The 23,654-nt window shown below is 38.2% G+C and overlaps 3 protein-coding genes across 3 annotated transcripts in view; 2 read left to right on the forward strand and 1 right to left on the reverse strand.

Moving 5' to 3' along the window:
- The first annotated feature begins 3,133 nt into the window (after positions 1-3,133).
- Positions 3,134-7,840, forward strand: LOC116489999 (fibrinogen-like protein 1-like protein). Its single transcript, XM_032188821.1, has 2 exons — positions 3,134-3,314; positions 6,437-7,840. The coding sequence occupies exons 1-2, from the start codon at positions 3,167-3,169 to the stop codon at positions 7,135-7,137; spliced, it is 849 nt and encodes a 282-aa protein (XP_032044712.1). The 5' UTR covers positions 3,134-3,166; the 3' UTR covers positions 7,138-7,840.
- Positions 7,841-15,736: 7,896 nt separating this feature from the next.
- CHRM5 (cholinergic receptor muscarinic 5) lies at positions 15,737-17,523 on the reverse strand. Its single transcript, XM_032188820.1, has one exon. It carries the CDS (start codon positions 17,452-17,454, stop codon positions 15,868-15,870), a length of 1,587 nt encoding a protein of 528 aa, XP_032044711.1. The 5' UTR covers positions 17,455-17,523; the 3' UTR covers positions 15,737-15,867.
- Positions 17,524-22,079: 4,556 nt separating this feature from the next.
- AVEN (apoptosis and caspase activation inhibitor) overlaps positions 22,080-23,654 on the forward strand; it is a 97,738-nt gene continuing 96,163 nt past the window's right edge. The window contains exon 1 of the mRNA XM_032189409.1: positions 22,080-22,340. Coding sequence (XP_032045300.1) covers positions 22,080-22,340 — 261 coding nt within the window. The remainder of the gene's footprint in view (positions 22,341-23,654) is intronic.

A 23,654-nucleotide genomic window follows, 5' to 3' on the forward strand; every position in this document is an offset into this window, starting at 1 on the left:
ATAAGTTTCTACTCCTTTAGAATTTATTCTATGGTTCAACAGGAAGACATGAAAAACATGTTAGTTAGAGAAAACATTTTAGTTTTTACTTCAGAATAAAGAAATATATTTTCATAAAGAAGTCTGAAAAAAATATGAACACTTGTAAAGTCAAATGTTTCTAAGAGGAAAGCTTTTTTTTTTTTTCTTGTTTTGTTTTCTTGTTTTGTTTTACATTCATTCAAGGATAGATGCCTTGGTTCGTTTCCAAAATAATGGTTCATCTGACAAATAATGAATATGTAAAAAGGGATTTATAGGCTGTGTTGAAAATAGTTTTAAATGCAATGTGTCTTAGCAGTTTAAGATCTGGTTCCTGCTTTGTTGGACAAAACACATATTGCACGTGCCATTACCAGCTTGGAAGTTCAAGAACAAGTGAAAATAACTGCAGACACTTTTTTTGTTGTTATTCCTGTCTGAAGATACAAAAGTGCATTTAGCTAGGGTTGCAAAGCAACTCAGAGTCAAAAGTTGTTCAAAGGCACAGAAGTATTTCTATGGACTGTTTGTTTTCTTTTATTTCTATTAATTGCATATGAAATGCAAATCCTCATATGTTGTGCTTTCACTGAGGATGAATTATTGAACAGAAATCATGCACAGAACAAATCCTCAAGTAGAGGATGCATGGGACTTAAATGCTCCTTAAGATTTAATTGCATTTAATTTTTTAGGGATACAAGAAGCGTTCAAACTGGGTTGCAGGATAGATCAAGGAGCACCAAAAAGTGTTGATTCATCTTGAAAATTATAAATGCTAGATTAGTCGTCATCCAAATAGACAATGCAACTTTCAGGTACAAGAATATATAACAACAACTAATTCATCTAATTCGTTCACGTTTTGACCTGAATGAACATTAATCAACTCTTGTTAATCCAAATAAACTAAAATACTAACCTATTAACCAACCAGTTCTGCTTTTTTTTTTTTTTTTTCCATCTTCTTCACTTTTTAAAGCTCTGAGATGCTACTGCATGTTTTAATGTGAATAAGCCTGAAGCAAAAACGTGGTTAAGGGTCAGTTTCTTCCTAATACTTAAAAATCAAGTTTTCTTTATGTAATTTGTAAATATGACTAGCAGTATAGCATCTGGTTAATTTACCTGTGTAAAATGACATAGTAAATGTCAACAACTACCTGTTATGTGTATAAGCAACATAAGTAATGTTCTGAACTAAAGCCTTTTATCCATTACTATGTCTATTTATTACTCAGAAATTAATTACAGTTACAGTATTACTTTAATCCTTATGGAAGAACTTTGTACTTTATGGTTCATATATACTTACTTGCAAGTGGAATATGCCAGACCAAAGTCCACCAGAGTAAGCACAATGTGCAATATTGAAGATACAGTTTTGCTGCCCTTCTGCATTTGAGATAGTGTGTTGGAGCTGATTTATTCACCTGGACTTGAGTAGCAGGCAAAGTACAACTGTAGAGAATGAGCTCATGCATTTGTGTGCACTTCTGTCTTTGCTAAGCTTCACTGAAAGAGGTAAGGTGCCTGCCTAGTGCTGTTTTCCTCAGTTTCTTTCTTAATAACTTATAAAACCAACTTCTATTCTGGAATTAAATGGATCTGTAAATCATTTCAATGTGTAGTGTAAATGTGGGGGAAGAAAAAAGACTGACTCACTCAAAAATACAAAAGGAAAAAAACAGGTAAAACAGAAACTCCAGATCCAAATACAGATTTCCTAAAGCTAAGTAATGCTTGTAGGTTAGGTTTTGATTTGTAGTCATTTTTTAATAATAATGATAGAAGCTTTCAGTGAAAGGGTTACATGACAGTGGGAAATGCAAACACAGCAGAATTTAAGTGCTGTAGGGGGAACCATGTGTTGAGTTTCATGGAAGGGAATTTTCCAGTTTATTATGATATCAAATGGTCCGCTTTGGATGTAATAACAAACTGTATTTTAATAGTAAATCAGAATTATTATTGAATAGTTTTAGAGTAGAAAATTCTGTTTCACTGGGTTTCTATATAGTAGGTATAAAAATTAATTCTTAAGCCTGACTTTTATTTCAATGATTTATCTCAAACATTTAAATAAATATGTGCTTTATAATTCTGCACTCTAGAAAACTGTTGGATCTTCTACTGAATCAGATTCATAAGGAATGTGGCTCTGTTGCATTGTAAAACACTGTGGAGAAGGGAGTGGGTCTATGTCAGCTGTGCTGATGCTGGCAGGAAATAAGCACTGACCAAAGAGCTGCTTCTTACATGTGTATTCTGCTTTCATCAGAAGGGTTTGGCTAGGTTCTAAGTTAAAGTGTCCTTTGAGAGTATGGGAAACATATGTTATCCTGATTCAGTGTGAGCTGTCATTGATACTGAAATTCCTCTTCCATCAGACTGAGCTTTGCTGGGATGAGGACTCCATGATTTAATACAGTAAGAGCCTAATCAAGAGCCTTTCTATGTTGGATAGAGAGTTACTAGACATGTAACACAAAAAAAGAGGACAAAATGAGGCTCAAAAGTGTTTTGATTCCCCCCCCCCCCTTCAGTCTGGGTTAAGCCTGTAACCTATTTAAAGCTACAGATAAAAATTCATCCAGAGCGTAGTCCAGAATTGCAGAAGTACATTCTCCAGCACATAGAAATACTCACAGTACTAGGAAGCCATGATTTTGAGCACTGTTTGAAGTATAGACAGATAGTCAGCAGAGCCAGTGTTCCTGTTTGTGCTAGATGGTCCGTTAACGTCTCTCTTTCCATATAGTCTGGACTTCGGGAATGACCAAACTTTAATTCTGATAAATGTGTTTTTAAGTTTTGTCTTTACGTTATTTTCTATGACCTTTTGTCATACAAAATTAGGTTGTATTTCACTGCCCATCAAGGCACAAGGTAACAGAAGTGAATATGGCTAAGTGACACAGCAGTGGGCTGCACATCAGCTGGAAGTAGAGTGTAAAACATCAGGGGAGGGAGATGGCAGTGAAAGACGGAAGAAGCCATTTTTTACCGAGGCTCACTGTATGGAAAACAGGTGTTTCAATCTATTTCTCCTTCAGGACTTTCAAACTAGAAGTCATAAATCTTTCCATTTTTAGTTCCAGTCTGTGGAAAGCTCTGCATTGCTGCAGGAAGACTGACTCAGAAGATGCTGCTGAAGAGTTCAGTGGGATTTGTTCTGTTCTTGCTTTTTCATTTCACTGTGTCAGTGATGACCAAAGAGGCAGTGGTCTTGGCTAATGCCCACCTTCTCCATCAAAGAGGCTATGGGAGACTGGCTAACGTCGATGAAAAAGGTACTCATGAAGAAAGTGAGTGAAATGGATGCATGCTGTGTTTTACTTTATTGCTTTTTTGGAACATTTTCAACATACTTGAAAGCTTGCTCTGCAATGATACTTTGAAATATTAACATGTCCTGCCACAAAATCCATATTCTTTAAAGCCCTTGCTCGGCTGCTGCCTAATTCAAGAGAAATTAACTGTTTAAAATATTCATCTAAAATATTTTGAGACAATTAAAGATTTATTCTTTTAACCATCATATTTTGATTATATCTAACACCTCAGGACCTAGATCTCATTGATACTTTGAACTGAGACATTGCTCTGCCCATCTAGCTTGTGAGGTCCAATATGGTAAGTTTTCTAATGCATTTACATGAGTAGATCCCACATAAAATGCAGCCAAAAGGAGTACTGAGGTTGGTTCATTTTCATCCTTGACTGATGGCATTTGAGCATCTATAACATTCACTTTTCAAGTGAATCCCGTAAACAGCCAGCCAAAGTGTGTTGTTTTTTTTCCAATATGTTAACAGAAGCTGTTCTGTTTTGCATTAATAATATTCAGTAAGAAAATACAAGTGTTACTGTATACATTACTGGCCTGAACACCACGATATACTTAAATCATCATTCTGTATAAACTTGCAGGATCAGGTCTGTCTACCAGTTGAATGCTTTAAAAATGAGGGCCCAGAATCATGTACAAAGTTCTTCTGTCATCAGGATATTTGATAATTTCTTGCAGATAGTATTGAAATTAAGTATTTTATTCCAGGCTGGAGATGCTATTAGGCAATGAAAGGCCTAAAAGTAAGACCACAGAAAGCTTATATACTTATGTAAAACTGCTGAGTGGCTTAAAAGCACCAGCAAACTTCTGAACATAAAATATAAAAGGCTATATTTAATACAATAAGGATACTATGAATAATAGTATTTTAACAGGTTTAGGCCAGCTGGACTTTTACAAAACCTATGGTACAATACTTAATATAATAAAATTAAATCAGAGAAGATAGTAGTACACTGTCATTTCAGTAGAAACTGAAAAAGGGCAATGACGTCCATAGAAAAGTAAACAGTAAAGTCAAGGGGAGACTGGAAGTGTTTGCTTGTAAGTGAATTTTTCAGTATTATTATTACCTATACTGAAACAAAATAGGAATACGCTGATAAAATTTAATGATAACATGATGTTAGAGAAATGTCAATACAGTCAGAATATTGCACAGGAAAAAAAAAAAAGGATGTTCTTGAGCAAGACCAATGGGATGAAAAATAAAGTACAAAATTCCAGATTTTACTGCGAGTGAGGATTTACCACTTACAAAGATCCAAATAGACTAAAATTTAAATTAAAGAAAACTAAGAGCTGCAAATTTAATCCTACATCAGAGATATTTCTAAAAAGACTTGGGATGAATCAGTGGCACCATAATGGCCATCTGCAATACTGCGTGCAAATTTTATTCACATTCTAGGAGATGAATTTGCAGATTAAAAGCTAATAAAACAACTAAGGAATGGAAGATATATCTTACATTAAATAATATCAGAACTTGTTATCCTAACAGGAATTACCCTAACAAAGTAAAAGCTCACTAAAAGTACAGTTGTCCTCACAGTACATTATGACGTATAACCAGGGAATGAGAATGTGTTCAGTAAAACAATCACAAAGGGCTCTCCAGCCAATGATTCGCACAAGGAAAAGAGTTGTTTTCCAAGTTTGTATTTTAAAATTTTATCTTTGGAAATATTTTTACTTAGTTGTTTTATGACTTTGTAAAAGAAGTTAGGACATTTTGCCACACTTTCCCCGAATTATCCCAGCTTCCCAGAAGAACAATTTGTTTAAAAACAAAACAAAACTTAATTTCTAAGTGAGGTACCTAAATTCCTATTGGTTATTGCCAGGACAGGACTTTGGAGTTCCTGTGTCTGAAAAACTGTTATACTATATAACAGGTGGTCTGTAGGAAGTATTCTGGTAGAGTTATTAAAGCTATTATGTCTTTGTTAAATACAAATTACATATTCTCTGTTAAATATAAATTAGAAGTATTCCTTAGTATAGTGACATAATGATGTGCCTTTCAACTCTTTGATGAAGTGAGTGACTACAACCATGTTTCTGAGTAATAGAATAGACACTGAATAACATCCTACTTTAAGAAAGAATTTCTCTGTACATGAATTCATACATACATAAGTGTGTTTTACAGTAAATTATGTTCTGGTTCTTAGAAATCTCAGTCAATTCTAAATCATACAGCATCATGTCTTAGTCTTAGAGCTGCTTGCTATTATACTATAGTAAAAGTTACCGTATAAGCAACTTACATTTAAAAATACATTACATATATATTTCAGACCAATAAAGAGGGTCACCCTAAACCTTATATGCTGTTCGTATCACCTCTGAATCTGCTGGATAGGTGGTATAATGGAAAAAACACTTTCACCTATTTTCCTGATGTCATTGTTCAGCACTGCATGGTACTGTAGCTTTATCTGCAAATCAGTGGTAAGATCAATGTGGAGATTGAGTGACAAGAACTGTTGCCAAGAATACTCACAGATATTTGTAAGTTTTGTATTAGCAATAACTGCTTTGATAGCTTCCCTTTTTATCAGTGCATGGCATATTGATAGGAATTTAATGCAACGATGGTACAGATACCTGAAGCATAAATCAGTTAAAGAGAAATTAGCTTTACCCTCAACAAATAAATCTATCTCTAGTTATTAGACATAGTGATCTAGCACAAGGCATATGGAATTAGTAACTTGCTGACTATTCAAACTGGAGAAACTTAGGAGGAAAAGGAACAGTCTGTACATACATTTTTTTAACCGTATTTCCATCATAAATGCAAAACCACACTTCCGTATTACAACAGGATAATAAAACCTTATTTGAATTCCTGAAATTTTCCTGCATGTTCTGCCTTCAAATCATGCACCTTTAGCCAAGTAGATGCCCACCAGCTGGTCTGAAGTCGGCCTGAGACCATTTCCAGACAAATCAAGGCGATCATGCACTCACTGTAAAGAACAGAGTTCAATATATAAAATTTACTAATTAAACAGAAATTTACTTTAAAATTCTATTTTTTTTTCTACTTAGACTATCCAAGGGATTGTTTTGAAATTTTTCAGCGCTCCAAAGGAAATTGCAGAGATGGTCTTTACATCATCCAACCAAAGGAAGACCCAATTGTTGTCTCTTGTAATATGCAGGATGGTGGCTGGACAGTAATTCAGCACATTACAGCCAATAGTACTGTCGACTTTGATAGGACCTGGCAGGATTACAAATACGGATTTGGCTCTGTTCATGACAACCACTGGTTAGGAAACGAATATATGCATCAGTTAACAGGAAGCTCTGTGCAATATGTACTTGGAGTTAAACTTGTAGACCTAAATGCTGAAATTAAATGGGGACAGTATGAACCATTCCTTATTGAAGATGAGAAGTCTCAATACCGAATCAGGGTTGGCCTATACAAAGGCAACGCAACTGATGCTCTGACCCTGGACACAGAAGCTTACCTCCATGACAACCAGAAGTTCACCACCAAGGACAGAGACAATGACAATTACTTTCAGAATTGTGCCAAATTAGAACACAATGGCATTCCCGGGGGAGGCTGGTGGTACGACGCATGTGCTGGCGCAAATCTAAACCGTAGGAATGTGATATACTGGCAGAAGGACTGCAACAAGAAACATTTGTGCAAGTTTGCATGGATGATGGTTAAACCCATTGACCACAGCCTGTTGTATGCAACCAAATCTTGTCCATGTCAGAAGGAAGAACTGTAGGTGAGCCATGGGTCCTTTGAAAGGAACATGGATTCTTTGTCAAGTGACTGAAGTAAAATCACACTGATTGAAAAAGTAATCAGCTGGATTACGAAAATGAATTTGGGACTTTGCAAGGCCTTTATGATACCATATTGTCCAGGATTGCACTGAAAACTTACAGATAACTACCAACCACATAAGTAAGAATAGAGGTGTCTGACTGAAACTGAGGCCTCTAACAAAAGATTTAAATGACCCATTTTATAGAATTTTAGCCTTCAGAGGATTTAGATATGAAATCCATGATATGATGTCTTGTAGTAGATATACACACATTTCAGAAGGTTTTGCTCCAGTATGAATGTTCACTGTTAACTGCACATCTTTGTAAGTCATGCAGGAAGGAAATTTCAAGGGAAGTACCTACATTTGCAAAATGTGTATCAAAGAGTATTGTATACCATAGGACAGCATCAGACCTTTCCTTTCTACCTTTAGTGAAAGGTATTTTAATATTTGAAATTGGAGTTAGCCTTATCTCCAATGGCTTCTTTTCCCATTCATTAACTTTTCTTTTTCTCTCTACTTTTTAATGCTCCCATGCCCAATGAAGTATTTAGCACAGTCTTTTCTTCCTTCTTATTAGAGCGTCTTGAACTAATCAGCTTTCTCATTAAAAGCTACTAATCTAAGGCTTACAAGTCCTCTGAATTTCTCCTCAAGAAACATAGTGAACACTTTTTTTAAAAAAAATAAGTTGATTTTGCTATTTTTTATTTATTGTTTCATTTTTTTCCTCAGTATTACTGCATTTTATTTATCATGTTTTGGCTTGCTTCTTTCTGTTCTACAATGGTCTTAAGCTTTCTCTTTTTAATACCACTATGAGATAAGAACAGTGTGTTGGCTTTACTTCACATTTGCTAGCTTCAGTTGTTTTGGCAGTCAACCTTGACGTTATTTAAACTCTGCCTTTTGTCTGATCTTAACACAAAGAGAGAGACTTTAAATTCATGATGAATTCATCTGTTTAAAAATCAAAAATAAAAGGATTTCAGTTTTGGTAACCTTGAAGATCTTGTACAGTCATTAGAGTTAGTTCACACATTTCTATATCGTTGAAGTAGCTGAATAACATCTGAAGAGGTTTCAGTGTTACATTACACAAAATGTCAGGATTATATTTACAGTGTCTTGAATGTTAGCTTAGATATTTCACTTACAGAAATTCAGGCAAACTGCTTTTTAATTTAGAAGTGGAATCTTTTAATTTCCATTAAAATAATTTACAGAAAATAAATTATATTGTGTTTTGAGAAGACCAAGACTGGCAGGATTACCTAGGAAGAGAAATTAATTGGGAAATGGAAAAGTCATGAAAGAAATTTTTATTTTTTACAACACACTGCAACGTTTTCAGAAAGATGCAAATATATTATGTGGGTGAGGCCAATATAGCATACATGTGTTTATTGCAGGAGCTGATTTTCCCCCCACTCAAACTGTGTTCAAAAAAAAAAAAAAAGCATAATAGAGGAAGCAATGGGTATTAGCTGAATTGAATCTATGTCATTAAGTCAATTTAATGTGGGTTCTGCTGTAACTGTCAGGGAACACCTGAAGTTGTAATACGGATACAAGAAAATCACTGGACTGCTGCTAGTAGTCTCCAATAGCTTTTACCCAAATTCCTGACAAGTTAGCCAGAACACACAGCTGCCAAAAAGGTGTTGTGAAAAAATCTTAACATGGAAGCACACAACTGAAAGCCAGAAGACTCTATCTGATCCTCAAAGGCAAAAGACCTGCTCGGCAGACCCCTTGTCCTGCCTGGAGGGTTTTGGAGGTAAGTAATAGTGGAGATACACTGCATGAACAGCTCAGGCCTAAATCCAGCTGCCCAATACTGGAGTTAAGTGGAGCACTACAGACCACTGCTTACACTGGATTCCAGGATGGGAATTAGATTAGCATGTAATAATAGCTTGTAATAACAGGTCTGCAGGCAAAAACAAGACAGAAAGATCAACAGTTCAAAGAAGGACTTTAATGGAAGTCACAGACTGTGGTATGTTGCATGCTTCTAAACAAAGTAAGGATAGAAATGACTACTTGAACTGGATTTAGGATTAAGTAGTGGATGAAAATAGTTATGAATGTTCCAATCCACTCACCAATAGTTTGTTTTCCTAGAGTTTTTCAACAGAAGGACAAGGAGCTTCAAAAAAAGTGGACTAAATTTTACTTTGTAATTCCTTGGCAAAAAGCTGTCTTCACTGAACGCGTTTTTTTCTCCATCCCTGAACCTTAAACAGTGGATACCCAGAACAATGCTAAGCAGCTGCCCATTGACACCAAATCAGCAGAATCACGGCCTGAAGGACTGGGGATTCTACTTTGCCTACCACTATTTTCTTCTCCCTGTCATAACCCTCCTATCGTCTCTCTCTGTCCTGCCTTTTCTGGGCAGTTGCCTCCTGCCCAAACTTGAAGAAAGGAGGTGGGTCCTGTTTTTCTGTCAGGAGTGTCTGACAGAAATATATATATATATATATAATATATATAAATATATGGTCAAGTATCTTTCTAAAATGAGGAGCATTCTAGGAGGCCTAGAACAATCGGTACATGGCTGACTTCCAGCTCCTGCCATACCTGAAGGGAAGGTATGTTCACCTTCAAACCTACGGTCCCCTAACAGAAAAATAGGTTTCTTCATCTCTTTGCTGCTTTGTATTTCTCTAAACTGCAGGAAAAGCAAGCACATTCTCACATAAAATATCAAAATAATTGACTCAGAACTTGGCAGAAGAAATATTTTTCCTAAAATAGTATCAACTGACAAAAGAAGAGAGCCTGATAGCCTCTTTCTGGCAGAAATGCTGATTTGTTATTATTTTTCTTTCATAATCATTCAAGTTTTACAAGAGAAACTGCTTTCTTTTGTTTCAGATTTTCATATGCGTAACCTGAATAATAAATTTTCAGACTTCCACATGACCTTTTCTATGTGTTAGCAATAGATTTAATTGTAATCCAGGAGCTTAGTAAAAATACTCAAACTTCAGAGGTCTAGTGAAACAGGAGCCACCAGCGACCAGGATTTGAAGTACTTATTTAGAAGAAAACTTTTCAAGAATTCAAAAATGTAATTTTTTTAAGGAAGACTGACTTATTTGATACCTCAACAAACACATGAAGAGACTAATGGCATGTAGTAGCTAATGGTGTAACTACTGTCTAAAAGTCAGTGGCTTTATTGAGTGTAATGAGGACTGAAGTTCATAGTCTGATACAGGGCCCAGCAGTGCCTACCAAAACCTGATGAAATACATTTATCAAGACGGAAGAAAAATTGCAAAATCATCCCTTTCTGAAACTAATATTCACAGAGTACCTCTAATTTTACAACACACTGCTATCAAATTTTCTTTTTTTTTTTTTTTTTTCTAGATATAGATACAGAGTAAATGTTAAAATCTAAAACAATAATTTTACTGTAATGATCAAAGCTTAAGCTTTTATGACACCTAGATGTCAATTGTATGTGGAATAAACCTTCTTAGTGGATACAAAAGTCAGCAATGGAGATTTGGGATGACCACATAAGAAACAAATAGTGTCTTTCTGATTTGGTAGAAGGAATGCCAAGTATTTAAGTGAAAAGATGCAGTATCCATGTTTTGGGGCTCAAGTTTGGAAGGGCATTTCAAATGGAGAAGCCACTGGCTATACAGAGGATGCAGAAGCATTCTGAAATATGATGGATTCCTTGAAGTCACCATATGCAAACACTGCTGGGAAGCCATTTTCAGAATCATGTTGAAAAGTGATGATTTTTCACAGCAGTTCTTGAGAGGGCACAGGTTTATTCGGAAGAAGGTTCTGATCTGTAGTATTCTGTAGCACAAAATAATGAATGTGGAGTTGTTGTTTTTTCTACTTTTTAAGAAAATCCCTCTGTAATATTAAAAAGGATAAAGCTGTGTGAAGTTTTAGAGCAAAGCCCTTTTCAATAGAGACACCTAGATACATACGTCACAGCAAATGGTAACTCCAGCTTGACTGTTATGTACATCTGAGGAAACAGCTAATTGGTTTTTACTATGCCTGAGTGACTCCTTCATATTACTTGTATCTCTACGGAAAGTAGAGAAAATTAATTCCAAAGGAAAGTTGTATCATTCAGTTTGTTTGCTTGTTTTTTTAAAGCAAACAATTCACACTTGTCCTCTAAATATTACAGAGGAACTTTTAAAAAATTACGTCCAAAAATTCTCATTCAAAATGAAGATTTCAGAAATCCCAAACAATAAAGGGGTGATTTGGAGACTTGTCTTTCCTACAGTAAGTAAGGAAGTAACTTAAAAATTTCTATTCAAAATCCAGAATCTGAAAACAGTCCACAGGTGTTCAATTCTGAGTTTCAAACTGAGTACACAGTTCCATAATAATTGTGTTCTAAGAGAAAACACCATCTTCTAGATTGACATTGGATTATTTAATTGTTGTAATGACTTCTGATTTAGATTTAACATACTTACCACTTATCAGTGCCATTTTTATTCCTTCCGATGTGTGACTGTCCCTAGTGACTTTTGCCTTAAGGTTTATTAGTTCAATTAGTTTGACATAGGTAATATATCAAATATGACATGGTGGCATTGCCACAGATTTCTTAGAAATTCCCTTTGCGGGAGATAAAATGATCAGAAGAACTCACGTAGAGATGGAAACTTTTCATGAGTCTCAGCTCTAAAACTGAACATGATCTACAGGGTGATAAGGAAGCACAATTAAGGATTTTGCCTTGAAGTATGTTCTTATCTCTGGATCTAGACTCCTTCAGTCCATATATCCCAATGCAGGTCATACTATGGGTACAACTGAGATGAGGAACAAAACTTCACATGCAAAATACCTTTCAACAATTAACAGCAGTTATTGATTAACATGCGTAGTTCAGTGGAATAATTAGTAACTGAATTATAGAATTAAGTTAATGGCAGAATATGTTCTGTCGCATTTTACAGGTTTGTAGTATTTACAGTTTGTGTAGTATTTTCTTTATATCCTTTTTGATTTCATCCTTCCTCAGTTCAACAGAATTCTTCTATACAAGAAAATCCTGTATTTCCATTCTGTCTTGACTTTCCATCATTTGCAAGGCTCTTCATTCTTTGCTAAGTAGTCACAAAAAGTGTATGATTAAAACTAAATTATCTATAAGAGTTTAAAGTTCTGTGAACTCTTCCAAGTCTTCATCTACAAACATAAATTGTATTTTTGTAAAATTAATATTATTTTATACTTTATGGGGATCTGGGATATACAGGGAGCCTTGTGTATGTGCAACAGAGACAAAAATGATACCTCAGCTTCCTTTGTGGGAAAATTTGATATTCATAAATATTTGCATGTGCTGGATCTCTGAAAAATTTAGTTAGGGATGTGTATTTACACAACTATATTGATAATACATACACACACATATATACATACATGCATATATATGTATAAATAAAATTCAATTTTGCCAAAAAGTTCTTTTCAAAAGTTCACAATTTTGAACTTAATCAATTGAAGGATCAGTAAAAGTTTCATTAAAAGGACAGAAATTCCTGGTTCAAAAAAGACGGGGATCTCATGGAAAAAGTCCAGCAGAGGGCCACAAAAATGATACAGGGCCTGAAGCATCTTCCCTATGAGGAAAAGCTGAGAGACCTGGGTCTGTTAAGCCTCAAGAAGAAGACTGAGAGGGGAATCTTATCAATGTTGATAAATATCTTAAGTTTGGGAGACAGAGGGATTTGGCCAACCTCTTTTCAGTGGTTTGTGTGGACAGGACAAGAGGCAATGGCCACAAAATGGTTCACAGGACGTTCTGCACCAATATGTAAAAAAACTTCACAGTGAGAGTGACAGAGCACTGGAACAGGCTGCCTAGGGAGGTTGTGGAGTCTCCTCCTCTGGAGATATTCAAGGCCTTTCTGGACGCCTACCTGGGTAACCTGCTCTAGGGAACCTGCTTTGGCAGAGGGGTTGGACCCGATGATCTCTTCCCACCCTTACAATTCTGTGATTCTGTTAAATACAAATAACAAGATCATTTTACACTGCAAAAGTCCCACAACACTTTTTAAAGGAAGCTTTATAGAGCTTGAACACAAAATGAAAAGTACTAACTCATACTCTAATGAGAATCATGTTTTTTTGTTTGCTTGTTTTTGTTTTTGTTGTTTTCAAGAGTAAACATCCCACATAATAAAGCAACAAACACCTCTTTATATAATTCAAGGTATTTACAATATACCCGGGTTTGGCAATGTAACATCTCACACTGTGAAGTGCTAGCAGCATAGTTTGAGCACACATTTCACAATTACAGCGAACCAACATTGTTGCATCCATCACCATCTATTCTAATACATTTACTGAGCACAGAGTCCATAAACATTTACAGAACACTCTAGATCAGCAGAAGCCAAAACTAACAAAAAATATTTCATTTAATTTCAGATGTAGAAACCAATGCTTTACTTTAGAAACAACACCGCAGCTAGCAGGAACTGTTACTACCTCATAAATTTTGCCTTAAACTACAGCTTGTGCCACAGAGGGACACATTCATTTGCTAAAAATCAAACACAGTTTACTGAATGTCTGATCCAATGTAATATAAAATTACCCACTATAACAACTGACTTGTACATAGTTACTGTACGCAGGAAAAGCTCTGGATAGTGACAGAAAAAAATGATGAAAGGTTCTTCACAAAGACCCATGCTTTCCTTTAATAAGCAATCGTGCTGATGCACAAAAAATAATAGGCACAGTATGGTGTGTTACAAAGTCAATCATGTGAATTTAGAGAACATATTTTTACATTACTACACAGCTAATCTTTCACTGACACAATTTTCCCCTCTGGAGATTGGGGATAAAAAATATTAATTACTTGTACTGTGATTGCTGATATGAAGGAATTATATATCTGTAGGGAAACATGTTGATGGTACAATAATTTAATAAATTATATGAATGATTTCACTGAGCATAATTGTACGTTCAGAATGACTAACACAATCCCTGAATGTGCAGCTGGGTCACAACACCACTACAATGTCCCACTAACATGTAGATAAAATACAAAGATTGACCCAAACTTATACTCCAGAGCATCTCACCCTGAATTTTGACAGAAAGGCTAAAGCTGCATCTGAACCTTGTGACATGGACTCAGTGAGGTACATGGAGTTCTTTCTCACTTATTCATAAACACTTGTTTACTTTAAGACTTCACTTTCTGTGACTCCTGTCACCATTAACTTTGTTTTCACATGGCCTTTTCTGAGGCTTCATGTTTGTTTCCACCACAATGAGCCAGGTTATCAGTTCCATTCCAGTGACTTTGTGTTAAAAGCACCCGTTACGTTTGCACTTACTCAGTTGATGTTGCAGGACTGCCAATCTAACACAGATATCAGACAGGCACATGAGTGTCTATCTATATCCACAGCCCTGGCAAACCTCAACTAGTGGACAGATTCTCAGCTCATTGCTATCAGGCCAGTCCACACCAGTCCCAGAAGCTGCAGCCCTAAGAGAGGCTGTCTCCAAGCCCCAGTACTGGCACATGTGGCAGACATGATTCCGTTGAACTGGAAGATATTGACAGGAGAAAACTTACATTTTCAAACACCTAATGCTGATTTATAAAGCTATTTAGAGATAAAAGTGCTATGAAAGTGCAAAGTGTCTTTAAAGATTTACATAAATAATCAAAAAGTACTTTGAAAATCTTTCTTCTTTCAGAAATACCAATTCTGTCACTGTTTTCAATAATTTCATAATACACAGGAGAATGTGCAGGGCTTCAATATACATTTTACTTGTGTTGTGCATCATTCCATCATTAAGGGAAACTTTGTAGTCAAGGGGGAGTGCAACAGAGAGATTTCAAAAAGGTTATTCTGTATGTCCTACACTGTAAAGTAGATAGACTGTGTCCATCATGATTTATAGTCAGTTCTGATTTGTACTATTGTCACTATCACATACATTTTTAGAATTTCCTTCTGAGGCATTGGGAAATTGAGAAATGCAAATTCGAGTATTTGCTAACTATCACCATTTTTTAGATGACATTGACTTGCATGATGGAACTGAGATGGGGACAGGATTCTTTATATATAACATACATTATCTATTTCCTCCCCTCTGAGCCCTTCCTCTGTCCCCTGAAAAGTCATCCTTATGGTGGAAATTTTAGAATTAGTACATGCTCCATTGCTTGCTCCATTGAAAAATAAATAGACAATACACTAGAAAGGAACAAAGGAACTGTAAGATGAAACAGTTCTGTGCTACAGGGAGATTTGCTGGATGACCTGATCTGATGACTGGATGGCAATCACACTCTAATATCTATTTGTTTATAAAATACCTACACTTTCTCAGGCTGAAAGAAAGAACAGAAGACCCCAAACATGATATCTTTAATGCAGATCTACTGCATAATCACAAATACCCTGTGCTGTTTACAGCAGCCACTGACTTCTTTATCCCAAACACACTATTTTAATGCAAAACATCACTTTTTTGCTCACTGTTTTTTTTTTTTTTTTTTTTTTTTTTTTTAACCCCTAGACATATAAAGGAATAGCTTTGACAAGACAGAATTACAGCCCATTTGTTAGGCTATGATGTCAATATCTATTTTTCCCTTTATCGCTTATATAAGAGCAGTTACGGCAGTCTGGTATTGCCCTGCCAGTATAGTTTCTCTTCCAATTTTTTCTTTTTCCACTGGCAGAAAAGCAGCATCTTAAAAGTTTTCCTGAAAGTTTTGTTACAGAGAGCATAACAAATGGGGTTAACAGTGCTGTTCACATAGCATAGCCAATATCCGAGGTGCCACAGTGTCAGGGGAATGCAGTCAGAGCAGAATGTGGAGATCAAAACCATTATGTTGTAGGGAGTCCACGTGATGATAAATGCCAAAAGAATGGCACTTAAAGTCTGTGCTGCTTTGCGTTCTTTTATAAGAACCATCCTTTTCCTTTTGGTGATTTGGTTATTTATATTTGGATCCATGCTTTTGATGGAAGGATCCTTTGACAGAGCAGCAGAACAAGGAGTTATTTTTACTTTACGGCAACCATTGTTGGCTTCCTGAGTGCCATCAGCCTTAACCACCAAGCGGAATTTATAGGCCACACATTTTTTATTTTTTTGGCCTTTGGCAGGTGATAAAAAATATTTCTGGGCCTCAAAATCATTTTCTTCAGGTTGGTCTTTGACATCAACATCCTTGCTCTCCCTTTCATTAAACTCTTCTTCGTTATCTTTAGATGGACTTTTGTAAGCTACTTGGAAAACTGAATCAGTGGCAAGTTTATCCTCTTCTTCTGAAGATGCATAGCTGCTGCAGGTGGTTAACTGGTCAGCCTTAGACCAGTCATTGCAAGTACTCGCTGCCTGAGATGCTTTCACTGTAGCTGATGTACTTCGACTAGATGAAGACCAGGAAGCCTGACATCTCTCTCTTTTGACTAAATTTTGTTGCTTGCAACTGAAACAAGACTTCAGAAGAGCTTTCTGAGGCTTTATCATCTCAAACTCTGCCACAGACTCAGAACCCTGAAGTTCAGCAAGGTCCTTGGTACGTTTCTCCGTCTCTTTATAGATGCGGCAATACAAAATGGTCATCACAGACACTGGAATATAAAAAGCAGCAATTGCAGTACCAAAGGTGATAATGGGCTCATATAAGAACTGTATCTGGCATTCCTCAGGTGGTACTGTTCGTTCACCAACAAAATACTGCCAGCACAAGATAACAGGTGCCCACAAAATGAAGGAAATTAGCCAAGCTAGACCAATCATGATGCCAGCTCTTTTGGGTGTGCGTTTAGCCCTGTATGTTAAAGGCCTTGTGATGGAAAAATATCTGTCAAAGCTGATGACTAGAAGGTTCATTACTGAGGCATTGCTAGCTACATAATCCAGTGCTAGCCACAGATCACATGCCAGACTTCCAAGAGACCAATGGCCTATGAGTATATAAGATGTATAGAGGTTCATAGAAAATACTCCAATGATGAGGTCTGCACAGGCAAGGCTGAGCAAGTAATAATTGTTAACGGTTTTGAGCTGACTGTTAACCTTGAAGGATATCATCACAAGAATATTTCCCACTATGGTTATTAAGCTTACAATTGCAGTTACACTGGCAATAGTAATAACTTCCCACAGGCTATGCCCTTCTAACTGTTTATGGTTGGTGGATGAACTGTTTATAACAGTAGAATTGCTGAATAAATTTACTTCCATTCTTGTTCTTGGTCTATTGTCATGAGGATCTTGACTGTTGCATATTGCTTTCTGCACTTGAAAATATTCTTTTGGAGGCAGCTGTAAATATCAAAGGGGAAAAAAAAAAAAGTGAGAGAAAAAGAAAGAAGCTCATTAAATAGCATAGACTTCCATTAAAGTTACCATGAAACACTTGTAAAGCAGTCTATTAAATTGTGCTCTCTTTCTGCATTGTGATTATTGTTTCTACAGATGTGAACATAAGTAAAACACACAAGTGTATATTCTAGGACAATGTACTCTAGCATCTTATGACATTTCTAAATGCAATCAAAACAATTATTGTTTCATAAGATGTTCAATCATGCCAGCTCTTACATTTAGAATACCTTAGGAGACACTCTACATGAGACAGACATTTAAAGCTTTGCAGTGTAATGAGACAGTGAGTGACAGTGTTGTTCCTTACAGTACTTTGTAGAAGACACGTCAAGATTTCAGAAATTGTCTTTGGAAAATTTAGGGAAGTCATTGTTTTGAAACCATCAATAGAAAGGTAAAAAGAGGGAACTGAGGATGCATGGGGAGAAAGGAACCATGCTGGCATTGGGAAACAATCGGGTGTTAGAAGTGCTTGGGGCAGTGGATGGGGAACTTTTGAGTTAAGCAAGTAGGCAAGGCCACAAATACATTTTTGGAAAAATAAGTGAGGCAGAAAGGACTTTTCTTAATTGGAAGATCTTGGGACAGGGGAGACTGGTGAGGTGTGGAAGTGCAGTTTGGTGAGTGAATGATAGGATTCAAGATAGAAAGGAATAAACTGAAGAAGAATCATCAATGGATGACACCAGTGACAAATAATGCAACAAAAACAATTTAATGCTGTAGATTGCATATGCAGCAGAAAAACAGAACCACTGTCACTCTATTAATGAATACATCTCTGATGTTCATACAGTCTCTCTAATACGGTGTAATTCTTCACTGCTTTTTTCTCATTCCTGTAAATGCATGCCTAAATTAGGCAATTTGGTTCTTTCACAGATCTCTGATGTTTTTTAAGTCATTCCATCATATCAGATGATGATAATCACTTGTTTGATGCTTAATCTTGTTAGGCTGTATAATTTCGGAATAATCATACGGTTGTTAGATTTTAAAGTCAGAAATGGAAGATAAATCATTAGTAGTTTGTTTATTGGGCATCTAGCCAGTAAAAATCAGGTAAGAAGATCCCCTTTTTTCACAGCAGGTATAGGTTCAGCTAAAATTATCACATAGGTCACTTATTAAAGACCAATTCTAAGTCTTCAGGATTTTCTCTGTACAAGATCTCTATTTTGTAGTTCTTTATATCCATCCATACCCCTACTCTGTTTTTTCATCTTTCATCCTAACTCTCAAAACATTGTTTTATTCAGTCTTGGCAAGTGTCTTGCATTAACTGCAAGCTTTCACAGCCTGTCCTTTTCCCACTTGTCATCATCTATTTTTGTACCAAGTAGTTGGCTGCTGAATATATCAATATTTTATAGCCACTTGTTGAATTTTCAGAAAAGCATCAAATTTTCTTTCATTGTCCTTTTGTGTTATGTTATTTTATTTTAATTTAATTTTCCCCTTCATTCACTTTTGTTATTCAGTATCTCCTACATATCCACAAATGTATACCATATTTCTTCCTATTTCTTCCTCAAACACTCCATAATGATTATCTCTTTTTGTGATGAAATTCAATAATGGTAAGCTGGCTGGTGTACTGGCTATCACTGGCTATCATACTAACCAAAATGGTGCTCCTCCATCTGTATCTGTCTCTTTGTCAACTCCTGTCTTATATTTAGATGTTCATACAAGTGTATTCTGTTTATGCACGACACATATTGGGACTAGCTCAATGGGATTCTAGTTCATGTTTAGGCCTTGCAGCCTAGCAATAATCATAATAATCATAATATATGCATGGTGACCATCTGTATGCTTGTCTCCTATGGCCTCAAGAGCCAGTCTAGCAGCCAAGAATAGTTGAAGTGCCGCTGCAGTCCTAACAAGCCCCAAGTGAGGAAAGAATTTTCATCCTGGTTCTATAATTGACAGACGTCTACTAGAAAAAAGGAGAGGGAGGCCCTCACTTCTTGCTTTCTTCATAACAGCTCATACCAACGAAGGAGCTGACCTTGGACTCAGCCAGCTAAGCTTGAACTTAGTCACCAGAGCTCCTATAAGGGAGATGTGCTCCATGCCCCAACAGCTAACATAACTGAAACACTACTAGTGCTCTACCAGGCTTATTTTGAAAGTTGCAAGATTTCACGGAAGGCTTGAGACGGTCTTAAAAAACCATGAGCTATGAATGTCAAACAGGCACACAGATAAACCTCTAATTGGCTGCCTTCTACATTTGCCTAACACCTGGGGTTGAGCAGTCAGTTCGTATGATTATAGGAGATTGTTTGAACTTCTGACCCCCCCCCCTTTTTTTTTTCTAATGATGATACCTTTCTCACAATAATAGAGAATAGAAATTGTGATGCTTTGTCTTTTGTCATAGGCAGCAAGTATGCCCCCCTCTTAGTTCTCTTGCCCCATCTAAAACTAGGAATTAGGATGAAAGACTGCTGAAGCTATCCTATATAGACTGCAGACCACAGAGCAAAAGGAGTAGAAATTGGCGTTGCCCCAACATGATTGTTCCTGGCTTGAAATGACTTTTGGTAGGGGCAACAGATAATATGTTATAGAAATTGTAATTCATGTATAAACGGAAGTCAGAGGTGTATTGTGAAGGTTAAGTGCATCACAAAGGGAGACAAAATAAAACATTTGGGGGAGCTGCTAACAGCTCATCTCAGTGGTTCTTATTTACAGTGTTTCTCTCTTGTATTATGTGAAGACTTTTCTTTTTGAAGGCTTTTTACATTCCCCTCCCTACTTATTTTCTTTCTATATGTAACTCTTACTGCAACAGGGTGCAAGTAATACAAGCCTTTATGTTCACCTACTTTTTTTTTTTTTTTTTAAGATACATTTTGCTTTCTCTGGTGTTGTTCTTTGTGCTTGGTATGAGCTCTCTATAATCAATAACAAAAACTTAGTCATTATCACCAGGTAAAGCACTCTCATTATCATCATGTTCCCTCCCTAATGGATTGTTTTACTATGATGCCTATAAAAATTGACAGTAGCTAAGCTGCTAGCATGCAAAGATTTCTTCTTGGCATTCTGACCACTCTCATCATCTCCTCATGCCGCATCATCTTTTGTCTCATACTTCCGTGCTAACGCTTTGTGGTGTTACCTTTTGTTCTCTATTTGTGTATCACTCAAGGCAACAGTGTCTCTGAGTGGGTCTTATGTGTGCTATGGTAACATAATTTATGTTAATTGTCTATCACAATAGATGATAATAATAAGGAGATCAAAATTAAATTACAAAATCAAAATGCATATGTACAATATCATGACTTTGCTATCTGTCTCATAATTATTGATGCATGAACCTCACACTTATGAGTTCTAATGATATTTGCTATTTGTTGCCAAATATTACTGATATTTTTTTCAAACTATCTGTAAGTACTAATTACTGTGAGTTGTTAAATTTGTGCATATAGTCAGCTTACAGTTATCTGCAGGCAGATTGTTCATGTCACAGATAAATTGTGCCACAGATGCAAGCACAGCTTGGGTTCGATAGGGTTTATTAGCTCTAGCTCAGCGCTAGGTCTGCCAGGCCTGTGCTGGCTGCACATGGAATCATTTGGATGTCTGTGCAACGTGCTTGCTAGTGCAGCTCCCCATTACTTGATTTATTTGCTTGCATGTGGCACCGGAGTCATGCTAATTTTACCAGTTTGCTGAGCATTGTGCCCCAGAAGCAGCCCTTAACCATGGGCAGTGGTAGTGCAGAGACACTAGAGCCTATGATTTCACAGTGTGGGAGTTCTGGCAGCATTTTTGCTGTAAGGATTACTGGGTTTAAAAACTCTGCAAAAACAGATTGATATTTTAATGTGTACTGTCAAGTGACAGCATGCGCAGTCAAAACCAATGGAGCACGTGTGATGGAGGGGAATTGAGGAACCTCCCTGGGCCCATCCTGTAGCTCAGACACAGCCGGACAAACTAGCCTAGCTAGAAGGGACAAAGCTGTCCCCCTGTCCGCTGTCTGTATCCTCCATGCTTTGGGAGTGTGCACGGTCACTTCTCAGGGTTTCTGTCACACGGTTTGCATACAAGCAGCTGTCAGCCAGGACTGGGTCACTTTTTTGCCTCCCGTAACGCAGAACACTAACTTTACTCAGCTTTGAGCAAGATATCTATTTTCTACACGTGGAATACATGGTTGTTTGTCTTAAGCATGGGTGGACAACTTCTTTTTTCACTCCTCGCCCTTCGCGAAAGACCGGGCGGAGGTAACCCGGCCGCGGCGGCGCGGTGAGGTGCGGTGAGGTGAGGTGCCCGCGCGGCCTCCCGCGAGCCGGGCCCGCTGCCGAGGCCGGGGCCGCCGCCGCGCGGCGCCGCCATTTCCCTTTCCCGGCCTCCGCCACCGGCCTCTTTCCGGGAGGAGGCGGGGACCGGCGCGGCACGGGCCGGCCCGGCCACAGGCGGTGCGCTGCGGAGCGCTGCGGAACGGCTCGGCCATGCAGCCGGAGCGGGGCGGCGGCCGGCCCCGCAGGGAAGGCGGGCGGCACGGCCGGAGGCGGCCGGGCGGCGCAGAGAGGCCGGCCGAGCCGGCGGCTGAAGGCAGCGGCAGAGACGGCCACGGCCGAGGAGGAGCCGGGGGCCGGGGAAGAGGCGGCGCTCACGGGCACCGAGGAGGCGGAGGCGGGGGCCGGGGCAGGCGAGAGCCCCGGGGCCGCGGGGCAGCCCCGCCGCCTGCTGCCCACCACCACTACCGGCGGGTAAGGAGAAGGAAGAGGAGGAGGAGGAGGAGGAAGAGCAGAGCCCGCCCTCCGCGGCACAGGAGCGGGGGGAGGCGGGGCCGCTGCCGCTGCCTCCCCTCGGTGCGGCCGGGCGGGCTCCGCGGCGTGGCTGAAGCGTGCTGGGGGGGGGGGGGGGGGGGCCGCGAGGGGGCTTCTGGCCAAGCCCGCCTGTGCGGCGAAGCGCGAGCCTGGTTTGGGAAGCGCAGCGCTGTTTGCAAATAGAGATGAGGAGCTGATGAGCGTTTTTGACTCAGTTGATTGCAAGCTGAAAGGAGCGCGTGTCTCGTCCAGCCAGCGGTACTGGCAGTGCGAACACGGGGGCGTGCTCAGCCTGCGGAGCGGGTGTCTGATGGACCCGAACACGTGCCGTCACTGCCCCCACGCCAAGCCTATGCTTTGGCTAAATATAAAGTGTTGTAACATGTTAAAGGTGACACAGACGTGCCTACCTGTACCAAAACTACGCTGTCAGTTTGCTCTGGAGATGTTAAAACACTTTATACAACCCACCATAGTACGAGATCTACACTATACCTTTTAAAAAAATAGTTTATAATAGAATGTTCTAATTTGGGGATAAGTGCTTAGGCAGTATGACATTCAGATTGTCTTGCTTTCTTTAGCATTGATGAAACATAGAAATCATGATCGTCCCTGGAAAGGCAGAAAGATTGCAATCCCGACCTAATGCTGATTGGTGTTGGCAGCACTGGGAGTCCTAATGTAGACAGACCAGCTGCTACCCCATTTTCAGGATCAGGTTGATTAGATTCACTGTGACTTTTATGATGCCGTGGCTTCAGTTGGACCCAGCCAATGTTTTATCTGTATTAGAACACCCACGGATGCTGATGGGTTTCAAAAATCACAAAATATTTGGCCTCTTGTCACTGCATTCAGATGCATTTTAGCACTCATTTTAAGGAGAAAAATGCAGCTGGATTGGTACAGTTACCTAGAGCACTGGTTGGCAATTTCACTTGTTCTCAATACAGATTTCTGATTTCATACTGATGTGTGCAGACAGGTTTGAATTCTGGATATGAAACAGTAGTGCTCCCTCATGAGCCACAGAGGCATAGGGTGGAAGTTTAGTATTGGTATTAGCTGAAAATATACATTTTGAGTTGTTGGTCTGTTTCTTACCAAGTTAAAACACATCTATATCTACGTTCTCTCCAGTAGTGCTGTAATTGTCTCAGCATGACACATTTCATAATTTAAAAGATGTACTCAGTAAGGGAATCAAACATTATATGAATGCTTTTTCATCTGGATTATTGTTTGAAATAT

The sequence above is a fragment of the Aythya fuligula genome, chromosome 5, assembly GCF_009819795.1.
Source record: "Aythya fuligula isolate bAytFul2 chromosome 5, bAytFul2.pri, whole genome shotgun sequence".
In the NCBI taxonomy this organism is placed as follows: Eukaryota; Metazoa; Chordata; class Aves; order Anseriformes; family Anatidae; genus Aythya; species Aythya fuligula.